The sequence below is a fragment of the Cottoperca gobio genome, chromosome 5 (assembly GCF_900634415.1).
Source record: "Cottoperca gobio chromosome 5, fCotGob3.1, whole genome shotgun sequence".
Lineage (NCBI taxonomy): Eukaryota > Metazoa > Chordata > Actinopteri > Perciformes > Bovichtidae > Cottoperca > Cottoperca gobio.
Window position 1 is genome coordinate 14,076,439 of NC_041359.1, and position 11,174 is coordinate 14,087,612.

At 38.1% G+C, this 11,174-nt stretch overlaps 2 protein-coding genes across 16 annotated transcripts in view; one reads left to right on the forward strand and one right to left on the reverse strand.

Moving 5' to 3' along the window:
* The first annotated feature begins 639 nt into the window (after positions 1-639).
* On the forward strand, positions 640-7,115 carry LOC115007798 (alpha-1,3-galactosyltransferase 2-like). 4 transcript variants are annotated; one of them, XM_029430766.1, is made up of 7 exons: positions 641-1,410; positions 2,761-2,840; positions 2,968-3,051; positions 3,167-3,262; positions 5,113-5,250; positions 5,814-6,458; positions 6,575-7,115. In XM_029430766.1, the coding sequence occupies exons 2-7, from the start codon at positions 2,836-2,838 to the stop codon at positions 6,642-6,644; spliced, it is 1,038 nt and encodes a 345-aa protein (XP_029286626.1). In that variant the 5' UTR covers positions 641-1,410; positions 2,761-2,835; the 3' UTR covers positions 6,645-7,115. The 4 variants fall into 4 exon arrangements, with proteins under 4 accessions (XP_029286629.1, XP_029286626.1, XP_029286627.1 ...); XM_029430767.1 differs by having other exon boundaries at positions 641-894; XM_029430768.1 differs by having other exon boundaries at positions 649-1,410; positions 5,814-7,115.
* A 666-nt stretch (positions 7,116-7,781) lies between these two features.
* The window catches only part of LOC115007796 (coiled-coil domain-containing protein 30), a 19,999-nt gene continuing 16,606 nt past the window's right edge, over positions 7,782-11,174 (reverse strand). For 8 of the 12 annotated variants that reach the window (XM_029430761.1, XM_029430758.1, XM_029430760.1 and 5 more), the window contains 10 exons: positions 10,989-11,093; positions 10,595-10,687; positions 10,386-10,483; positions 10,154-10,271; positions 9,843-9,955; positions 9,376-9,517; positions 8,847-8,983; positions 8,590-8,719; positions 8,158-8,219; positions 7,782-8,069 (listed from right to left, as the gene is read on the reverse strand). In XM_029430761.1, the coding sequence (XP_029286621.1) occupies positions 7,856-8,069; positions 8,158-8,219; positions 8,590-8,719; positions 8,847-8,983; positions 9,376-9,517; positions 9,843-9,955; positions 10,154-10,271; positions 10,386-10,483; positions 10,595-10,687; positions 10,989-11,093 (1,212 nt within the window). In that variant the 3' untranslated portion in view covers positions 7,782-7,855. The remainder of the gene's footprint in view (positions 8,070-8,157; positions 8,220-8,589; positions 8,720-8,846; positions 8,984-9,375; positions 9,518-9,842; positions 9,956-10,153; positions 10,272-10,385; positions 10,484-10,594; positions 10,688-10,988; positions 11,094-11,174) is intronic. The other 4 variants (XM_029430763.1, XM_029430759.1, XM_029430756.1 and 1 more) reach the window with 2 other exon arrangements.

The window sequence follows — 11,174 nt, forward strand, 5'->3', positions numbered from 1 at the left end:
TTGCAGAGGCTTAGGTCAGAGGATTAGGACCAAGTCAGAATACTAAGAATAAACTCAGAAGGGAAAAACATGTTCCATTCTTGCATTTGATGGGACCCCAGGGTATTGTCAACATGGTTAGTGTTAGTGTCTGCATTCCTGCCTGAATGCAAGACTCTTATCAAGCCAGAGAATCAAAACAGAGAGATAAAAAGGCACCATGGTAAAAAGATAAGGTTGGTAGATAGTTGGAAATTGCCACTCCTTTTTTCTACATTAATATGAGCCATGATTGCCATTAGAGAAGATCACTCAATGGAGCTTTTAAAAAGCTTTAATCGTGAAAGTACTACTGTGCATTGCTACACCTTCTTACACAAACCAAATCCACTGGTATTAATAAAAACAAGCTGATAGGAGTGTTGTTATGATAAGATGAAGATGAAATATATATCTAATAATGAAACATTATTTGTTCAGGTTATACAGGTTTTTTCTATTATTAATTGTGACCACCACTGATGTTGTAGCAGCTTCAAGTGATGTCAAAAGGATGATACATACCACATACCGGGCGTGTCTACATGTGGGTGTGGAGATCGAGCTCGTGCACGTTGGTGATCTAATGATGGAATAGATTAGAATCGGAGGGTTGAAACCCTCTTTTTAATGTTAATCTTAACAAGAGTCCTTTTAACATGCAGAGCACACAGCACACACAGTGAAATGTGTTCTCTGCTTCTAACCCATCCTAGTACCAGGAGTCTACTACTAGGAGCAGTGGGCAGCCACCGCAGGGCAGGAGGTGAACTGGGACCTCTCCAAGTAGCAGTCACAATCCATGTTTTAGGTCTGGTCGGTGGCTTGAACGAGCAACCCTATGGCTCGCATGCTTTTACGCTTCTTGCATCTCAGGTGTGTTGACATTCAATTAACCTTTTGAAAGCTTGTGCGTAACTTTATTGACTATTTTATATTCCTGGCACTGACACATTTGCACTTCCTTATCTGCCAAGGTCAATTTAAACACGGACACTCAAAACGCAACGCAAAATAATCTCGAGTAGGCTACCTGTGGGCGACACTAACCGGTAACCGATGGTTTCAGCGGTCGTTAGTGTAATAATGACCAGCCCCGTGTGTTGTGGAGCAGCCAGTCCATCCCTCTACGGGTAGCTGACAGTGGACACATATGTGTGCGGCTGGAGAAAAGCAGAGGGAAATACTGTAGCCTCCGTTATTTACCAGTACACTACTGCAAGGCAAAACCTTTGTTTCGAGACACTCCCTTTCCACTTTTACCACGAGAACACACCAAGCTGCGCCGTAGTGTGCCACATCGTCTCTGGACCATAAGACAACAATCCAGGTTGAATTATTTGACGTGAATCTTTTTTGGACGAGTTACGGATGTATGCGGGTGACTCTCAGGTGAGTTGTCAACACTTTTGTACGTGTTGTTTGAGTTTTGAAGATGTGTCCATCCATTTTATAATTCCACTTTATCTGCCGAAACAGCGCGGAAATTATGAGAGGGTTTAAATCTGTTGGATGTTACACGTTTACATTGGCATCTTCACATTTCATGGACACAGCAACACAATCACGTTCTATGTTAAATTAGCTGATCTCTTTTATAACTCCACCATATATACATAATAGATTCATTCACATTGATTCATGCATTTGATCGTGTTGACAGTGCTGTTCTTGCCTTTATTTGACCAAGAATTAAATAATGTAACCATTCTTATATGCATAGGACAAACATGAACATGTGATTAAAAGGAAAGGGTAGTGTAGCCTGTGAGTCGAAGCTAAGCAAATATATAATTTTTCCATTTACTTTGCGTCAGTTTTCACAACAGAGTTTCAATGCTCCAACCTGTTAATGCAAAGATCCAATTTGACTGGATATTCCATGTAAACACAAAATAATGCAATTCAAAAATCCAAATCACATTCATGCTCTTTCCTGAGAATACAAACACTTCAAATGTTCACATGTTTATATTCTGTCATTGCAACATAAGCAGAATTGCAACACAATTGTTAACTGCTTAATCACCATTGAAAAGTCTGGGAAACGGAAATGTTTGTGAAAAAATGGACAAAGAAATGCATTTTAATAAAAAATAAATAATAGTAATATACATACATACATACACACATCATCATTTTGGAATCTCTACCAAGATCAAGTATCACCACCTCCAGTATCTGTCTAAAAATGTCATAAAACAGCGCATCCGTTCCTAGGAATTTGAACCAATGGTATGAATACATGTCGTGGTAAGACAAAATGTCACACCACCACTCTGCTGTCTGGCACACAGACGGATGTATTACTTTCTTTGGAAAACATTATTAATGAGCTCCCTCTCTTTGGTTTTCTGCTATAATGTGTAACTGAAGCATCACACTTCTTTGAATACTCATTTTGCCATTGATCATCGAATGATTTTGTAAGCCCTTCTGTGGGGTTTCCTTTTCCTTAATGTTTATTTCCTTTTAAACAGCCATTAGCGTTAGCTGCCATGCAATATGAAAGTCAATTAGCAGACTCTTGAAACTTCAGATGTGTGATCCAGCTCAGTGGTGATTTTGTTCTAAGTGTATGCTTTTCAACTCGATCCGCACTCTAACTGCATTATCATGGAAATCCATCAATAATGAATAATACAAATGTTGACCTGATGCTTATTGTCTGCTAAGTGATGTTTAGACAATGGGCTTGTATGTAGAATTATTTCTGAATTTGTGTAACACCTCTTTTCTCAGAGTTGCAGTTTTATTCGTGAACATTCAGCTGCGTTCACTATCTTCCAGTTCGCGGTCTACTGAGCTTGGGCAACAATGGGGTATCTCACATCTTTAAAATAAAAATACTTTATTGTTAAGGCTATTGTGCCACACATGTTCACATTTTCTTAATTAAGATCCACTGTTTACTGTTTAATCCGACTGTCTTTGGTTTTCTTCCTGCAGACAGAAGATGAAGAATATTTTTAAATTAATGCTTTGCGTTCCTATCACGCTCTGTGCCCTGTACTTAATATCTCCTTCTTTAAAGTGAGTCTGCATTTAAATTCAAGAGACACCACACACTAGATGAATTAATGTAAAAAGCCTCAATGCAAACACTGCATTATTAAAATGTGTCTGTATTTTTTGTTTTTGATATTAGACTTATCATAGGCCTCTTACCTATGGATAAATGCTCTTTGGAAAATGCAAATATGCTGAATCTGGACAACAGTGTGGACGCCAGCCTCGACCTTTGGTGAGACTATTAACGCCTGAAGTTTTGTTTGCACAAATAGTCTTGACACTTGAGAAAATTCAAACCAACATAGAAGTGTTGAGATTAGACTTATAGAAACAACAACAACAAAAAGATGGTGGTGGTGGTGTGTGTGTTTGTTCCCCTATCCTACACACCATGTGACGTTAAGAGCATGTGCTTCATATTTCATGATGCAAATCAGAATTAGGTTATTAGTTATTCCTTTATTTTCTTTCTAAATTTGCCTGTTGGGATTACAGCCCATGTTTTTTCTTGCAAAAACATAATTGAAAGAGTTGCATAATGTAGTAGAGCTGAAACATAATCGGCAACTATTTTGATAATCGATTTAACAGTTCTTTAAAGTCATTTATACGGCAGAAATGCCAAACATTATCTGGTTTCAGCACAGTAATTGTTGGGTGCAGCCCTAACATTTACAAAAGTTACAAAAGTATAATATAACTAAAGATACTAGTGTAATTGTTACACTATATAAAGAATTATAAAGTCAAATGTACTTGGTCACAGTTTTACTTAAAAGAAAGATTACAGAGGATTTCACTCACAAGCAAATTTAAAATGGAGAATACGGAAAAAGAAGAAACCAATCAGTGAAATAGTTTTGTGTTGCATTACTGAAATTATTTTAAAGTAAGAAAACAAATCATGCTATAATATTGCTGAATTCTTTAAACATATTCATTAAGGTGGCACAATCCATGTAATAAACTTCTCCTCTTAGTGATGCAATCTTGGCTCATGCAAAAAATATAAAAAACATTTTTCTTTTAAAACTACTTGATTGATTTTTATTTCTGTATTATCATACAAAGAAACAAGAATTTCCCAAGGATATCATGTTAAAGTGAAAACACTTATTTCCAAAAAGGTACCAAGATGTTAGAAAATAAAGAAAACACAGCAAAGCACAAGACACTCGACATAAAAAAAAAAAAAGGAAAACAATCCTGAAATCCAAAAGCACATCATTGCAATTTAAAAATACTAAATAACTCTTACAACAAAAAACAAGGACAGCTAAGATCGCAATGTCAGTATAAATGTGTTTCACTGTTCCAAAGAAAAGACCTAACCTGCCACTCTGGCTACATTATTCCCTCCAGGCACTTCACATGGACGCACACTGGCCCTGGTTATACACCATTGTTATCTGAGAACACAAATTGAGGAGCATTCCCATTGAGAATATGCAGAGATGCAGCTTCTGTTGTTGTACTCTGAGTCGTACTGACAGCAGTCCTACACCTTTTCAATTCATCACTGCTGACTGAATATTATTTATCACCTGCTTTCTCATCACCAGTGTGTTCCTAAGTTTAGCTGTAAAACCACTGCACCAAGCAGAACTTGCACATTTGAGATGACACCGTATCAACAATGGCACAAAAAATGCATTGTTCTGCGAAACAGGAACTTGAGTTCGCCGGCACACTTGGATAATAAATGACTGTTCCAATATTATATATAAAAAAAAAAAAAGAGATTTACTTTGTTTTACCAAAATATCTAATCATAGTTAAGCAAAACTAGGTTTAAAATAAATAGTAAAATATAAAAATAAATGAAAACATTAGGTAAGGAGGCTATAAAAGAGGGGAGGGGCCGCTCTGTATTCTTTAACTAAATGTGTCATTGTGTGCTAGCTAGCTAAACAGTTACAGCTCATTAGTCTAAGTGAATTCAGTGTAGAGAGAAGTGAGTCAAAAACAAACCAACTTTAATCATTTGTTTGATGGGATCGCTGATCCAGTCTTTTTAATTTTTTTACAACCAATTAATTATTATATTATATTTATAATCCGATAAGTTGTTTTGCATTTCAGGTCCAGAGCTGACGTGCAAACATGTACGACTTGGAAAGCTGCCATTATCTGGGAAGGGATGTTTGACCCTGACGCTTACGACCAGATGCACAGAAGAGAAGGATCCTCTGTGGCTCTAACAGTTTTTGCTGTTGGCAGGTTTGTTTTCATATCATTACTGTACATATTAACTATTAACTTTGCCAATGTCATTTCATTTATTGCATAAATGTTTAACTGTGGTAACAACTAGATGGATTGAAGTCTGGATAGATTATTTATTAACAACATATGGATTAGATTGGTGGCAAATTTGAGCGTTACAGTAGTTAAGAGTAATAAAGATAAAAAGGCGGAAAAAAACCCCGTAATATAATAAAACCTAAACATAATAATTATAAATATAAAAAGTGGGAGACATTTTTACTGTAGGTATAAACTTGTGAGGTGGACATAGTGTAAAGTTGTAGTGCAGTTACGGATCAGATAAGATGAAAGGTGTACGAGTATCCTTTAGATAGAGGATGTGTCTATCAGTCAGTTATGGAGAAGTGTGAGGCTGCAACCGTCCTGACACAGAGGGGACTGGTTCCCCTGGTTTCTGATCATGTCACTGCCGCAGCACATTGCAGTTTGAGCTGAGATCTGAGTTTCTTCAGGAAGTTGAGTCTGAAGAATCTAAAATAAAATGTGACATTGTTCTTGTCTCCACTTCACCAAAGGTACCTGGATGCTTACCTCAAGACCTTCCTGAACACCTCAGAACAACACTTTATGTTGGGTTTGCCTGTGACGTATTATATATTTACAGACGTGCCAGAGAAGGTACCAGACATCAAGCTCGCTCCACAGCGAAGCATAAAGGTTATGAAAGTAGAGAAGAATTCAAGGTGGCAGGATGTGTCGATGATGAGAATGAAGACCATATCAGACGTCATAGAGTCGGATATTCGCCACCACTGCACGCACGTCTTCTGCTTTGATGTGGATCAGGTGTTTACTGGGAGATTTGGCTCGGAGGCTCTGGGAGATTCTGTCGCTCTGCTCCACGCCCATTACTACCGCCTTCCAAAGAAGTATTTTACCTATGACCGCAACCCAAATTCCAAGGCGTACATGCAAACTGGGGATTTCTACTACCATGCTGCCATCTTTGGAGGCTTGTGGAAGAGTGTAAAAGCGTTGACTGAGGCCTGCTATCAGGGTATCATGGAGGATAAACGGAACAATGTGGAGGCTCTGTGGCACGATGAGAGCCATCTGAACAAATACATGTGGCTTCACAAGCCGACCAAGGTGCTCTCCCCGGAGTACTGCTGGGATACCAGCATCATCTACAGGAGTGAGATACGAGTCACCCGACTAATGTGGGCACCAAAATATTATGATACACTTCGCACACCTTAGTGTCTTATGTATTTCATATTTAGTAAATGGCAAACGGAAAACTATGTGACAAATAATAACACATTTGATCTCTCAGGTTCTCATGCTCCCTGGCTCTTTTCTCTCGGGGGATTTATTTGCACATCTGCAGGTGTGGCTTTTCCTAATGGAGGGACAACTTCTTTTTACTGACCACCTTTCAGAAAATGTTTGTTTTCCATGATTCAGGTAAATCCGACAGTGCTGCCCATGCTTCATTGTCAGTGTATAGTGATAGTATAATATTATATGTGTGCTGAAAAGTAGCACTTGTTATTTGTATGTCTATCTATCTCTTTAGATCAATGAAGCCTTGCCCTATGTTCATTCAGAAATTAAATATAGTAACTATATTTATCCCATAACTACAGTCAAGACTTCCGTTTTTTTCTGAAAGATGTCATGCAGGGTGTGAACTTCATATCATCTTCTCAGTTTCTGAAGAGGAAGGCATGAAAGCGGAAACCTAATAAGCATCTTGTCCCAGAGATTGTTTTATTTTTTAAAGTAAAAGTGCATTTAATAAATATTTAATTGATATCATTTAATAGTACAGTAAGCTCTCAACATACACATTAAAGTCACATGTAATTGTTCTACCTCTGGCTCAAAGTTTCTTTTTCTTAGTGCAACAAGTTGCTCTGTCTGAACTTTAGAGACTCTGGTAAAGCAACTACTGTATAATCGAGATGAATTATTTTTGCTTAGTTAATATTGTTCATTTAGTTTATTTGAATATATGGTAATTAGGGCACATTGGTTCTCTAAAATGTTCACGTTGTGGAGTTGAATATATGTTTGACCCTAATACGGGTCTATTCCTCTACATTGTACTAAATGTTTTAATGTTGTTTATGCATTATAGTTTGAAAGTGTGACGCTATTACTGACCAGCTGTACAGTGTGTATATATACTGTAATTTATCATCAGTACTGGCACCACACGCAGGAACAACTTTTTTTTGTTTGTGCAAAGGAAAGAATGCGTGTGAAGATAAACTTCATGTTTCCTGATGGAAACTGAAAGTTCTTTTGTGGGTTGTGTTCACCAACTGAGGGGCTTTTAAAGAGTTATAAATGTGTCAGTTAGACAAGTTTCCTGTCTGGATTTGGAACAGTTAAAAGATGTGGTTTTATTTTCAATAGAAGTATGTTGCTAAGTTTTTACTTAGATCTGGATCAGTCAAGACTTTAGTTGTGCTCGGTACAAACTTGAAAATTAAATCGCAAGAGAAGAGAAAGGCAGAGACATGGAAATTCCTCTGCTATTATTTATTTATTTACTTACAAATAAAATAATTTCTGTACAATATATTCATGTAGCCGATAGACTATAATCTCAAGAACACGTACTGTCTGAGCTGCTGAGGGGGGGTGGGTGAGCCGAGCGGTCTGAGCGTCTCTGAGCGGAGCTCAGATTCAGGTAGCCCATCTCTGCTGATCGAGACAGGGGCCCAGAGACGAGACAGTGAGGGGACCAAGTCACGTCGGTCTGCTTGCCCTCAGTGTTGTCCAATAAGGCCTGAATTTCAGATGGCTCGGGCATCTTCACACTAGGGACCCAATCAAAGTTTACAGACATGTGATGCTGTTTTATTCAGCAGGCAAACAGGTGTTGCTTACATTCTGAATAAGACTTACCTTGAAGTTTGCACAGGGAAGGGTTTTAAAAGCTTCATAAAATGACATGTTTTCTTCAGTTCCTAATGAATAAATAAATAAAACAAAACCACACAAAAGTTAGATAAATAATTATATCATTTAAAAAATAAATGCTTCTTTTCAAAAGGTCAATCATTTTGGGCAAGAATCAACACCTCACTTCAGGACAAGATGCACCTAAAATGAAGATTTACTTTGACATTAATGTTAATTTAGCATGTTATGTAACTGAGCCCATCGCGATAATATGTTTTGTAATACTGTATCGTTTTTTTATTAATACATGCAAAGATTTGTGGCTTAGAGTGCACACAAAGTAATGCTATGATGTTGGATGTTACAGGGACACTTTTAGTCGTGTCGCTTCACAATGGCCAAAGTACAACAAAGCAGCAGGAACTGAGACTTAACTGTGCCCGTTACCTCTGCAAAGTGGAGTGACTGCATGTTTTGCAGGCTGCGTTCCAGGAAAGCTAGCTGATTGGACATGTGGAGTATCTTTTTTCCTAGTTTTTCGTTTTCCATCTCTAGAAAATCCACCCTTGAGATCAAAACAAACATCTCTTCTTTGTCATTGAACACATTTGCTACAGGTGCAGTAATCATATGAACATAATGTGTGGACTATGTTTCATCATGTAGTTGAGTGTTGACTGTAAGTTCAGTACCTGCATTTGGACAAAGAACCTTTTAGATTACTGTCTTTCTTGTTGTGCTCCTCCTCATTCAGCTGTTGTAGTAGCCTTCTCCTCTCCACAAGTAGTTTCTCATTTTCCACAGTAATACTTACGGTCAGCTGCTTTTCCTGGAAAAGAAAAACAGTTTAATTTTGTTCCATTCATCCTCCAGTTTTATATGATCTCATTTATTTGAATAAAAAGAAAGTGTACGCAGTAGGGGCATGTACAATATGAATCAATGTTTCCTATGCACTTTCAGCATGACCACATTTTAACATATTCTATGCAAGACTGTCAGCTGTGTCACTGAGTCAATACATGAACATACTGGAGCTACAGGAGCAAACATTCTTATATAAACAAAGGTGTGAATGTATACACAGACATTCAATTTAAACCAAGACGCTTAAAATAAAGAAAGATATTCAAATGTAGCATCAGAACATAATACCTGTTAAACGCCAAGTCAAACATCCTGGTATCTTTTATGTAAAGTAAGGCAAAGCTGCGGCATTACCTTTGCTACTGAATGGGAACACAATGACAGTTCTCGCTCTAGACTTTTTATCTTCTCGTCACGCCACGTGGTTTCATCGTCATATTTCTGTTTGGCTCGACACAGTTTTGTCTTGTGCTTTTCCTTCATTTCATGTTTTTTACTGTAAGGAGATAGACCAAAAAACAACCATTACTTATTATATTAAATGTCGGTTAAACTGTGGCAAGAGAAAGCCATACAACGTATTATTATTGTTATTATTATTATAGATATTATTGTACTATGAAGGGACATAAAGGGACATGTCAAAAGTTTTCAATGTCCTCTACAGGATGAAGAAAGGTCTTTGGTGTTTGTTCATAAATACAAATCTTATTGGCTAAAAAAATGACCGTCTCATCAAGCTTTGTATTGTGTACTAGTTTCTGTCAGGTCAGAATTTCGATTGTATTTTTTTTCTGCCGGCAACACCATGAATCTGTTACCTCCGTTCTTGGTCAAGGCATTTAAGGGTTTCACAGATCTCCTTCTTGAGTGTCTCACACTCATCTTGGGTGGCCAACAAAGTCTTCACTGCTTCTTGTAAATCAGGACACTCCTGTGGTCCAAAGCACAGACACCAGCAGTGACAGAAGTTAATGGTTACAGTGCATATAGTACACAGCTTTGTTCTCTCTCAGCTTAACAAGTGGGGTGGGTTTCGGCCCTTTAGTAACGCTCAACACAATGAATGGAAGTTATAAGACTTAACCAGACATGCAGTTGTCCAGGTATATTCAAATATATGAGAAATTACCTTACGCAGTGTGTTTTCCTTGTTATGCAGCAGCTGTGTCTGTGGTTCTTTATCGTCTTTCACCCGACCGTGAGGGTTTTCAAAGTGCTGTGAATCTGCATCTTTTTGCTTCCACAGCCTTCAAACACACACAGAAACCTTCACTAACCCATGCGTTACGACAACATTGAGAGTTTGCATGCACAGACAGTACGGTAGCTGCTGGGTGGTGTATGGAGGTAGAATATCCTACTTTTGATCCTGAAGATTGTGTTCTTTGGTGCAGATGGTATCGAAAGGTGTATCCAGGTCATTAGGGGATGTTTCCAGCTGCTGCTTGAGGGAATGTATCTGAAAGGATTAGAAATGTTATAGGAAACAAAGACCATTGTACTCCATTTCTTTAAAAAACAAAAAAAACAATCTGTTAATGAGTTTTATAATATTATTTGAACCACTGACTTCTGACTGCTTCTCCAAAAGGCATCTCGACTGAGCGCTGAGCTTATTTTGTAAATCTCTGCAGGACTCATTGCTCTTATTTAATTTAATTGCCTGGGACGGGGGGGAAAAACAAGATCAGACATATATCAACTCCAACTTCTTTTCACGAGTCATGTTGGTTGATACCGATGTGTTTGACACTGTTTTAACAAGAACAAGACTTGGTCAGTAATACCAACCTGTTCAATAAAAAACACTATTTCTTTGCAGAGGGATCCACGCACATGAAGATTTACCAAACTTTGTTGAATCCTTAGCGGTTTGAATTAAAATCCTGTTGTGCTCAGTTTGTTTTGGGGATGGCAGTTAAAGCTGATGTAATCTTCTCAAGGATTTGTACAGTGAGACTTACTTTAGCTAACTCATTCGCCTGGTTGGCCTGAACCCGCATAACTTGCTGCTGCTGCTCCTGCAAGGCCGACTCCAACCTCCCCACCTCCCTCTGCAAAGACACCACCTGGGAAATATTATACCGATCAATGCAGTTACCACATGTCTGTCTCAGCACAGGCTCCACATTCACAATGCACCAAAGCTC

Excerpts from the sequence above, each read along its gene's own strand:
- LOC115007798 (XM_029430766.1), top strand. Across the intron at positions 3,052-3,166 it reads TTAATATCTCCTTCTTTAAA|ACTTATCATAGGCCTCTTAC; the intron begins GTGAGTCTGCAT and ends TTTTGATATTAG. Across the intron at positions 5,251-5,813 it reads ACAGTTTTTGCTGTTGGCAG|GTACCTGGATGCTTACCTCA; the intron begins GTTTGTTTTCAT and ends ACTTCACCAAAG.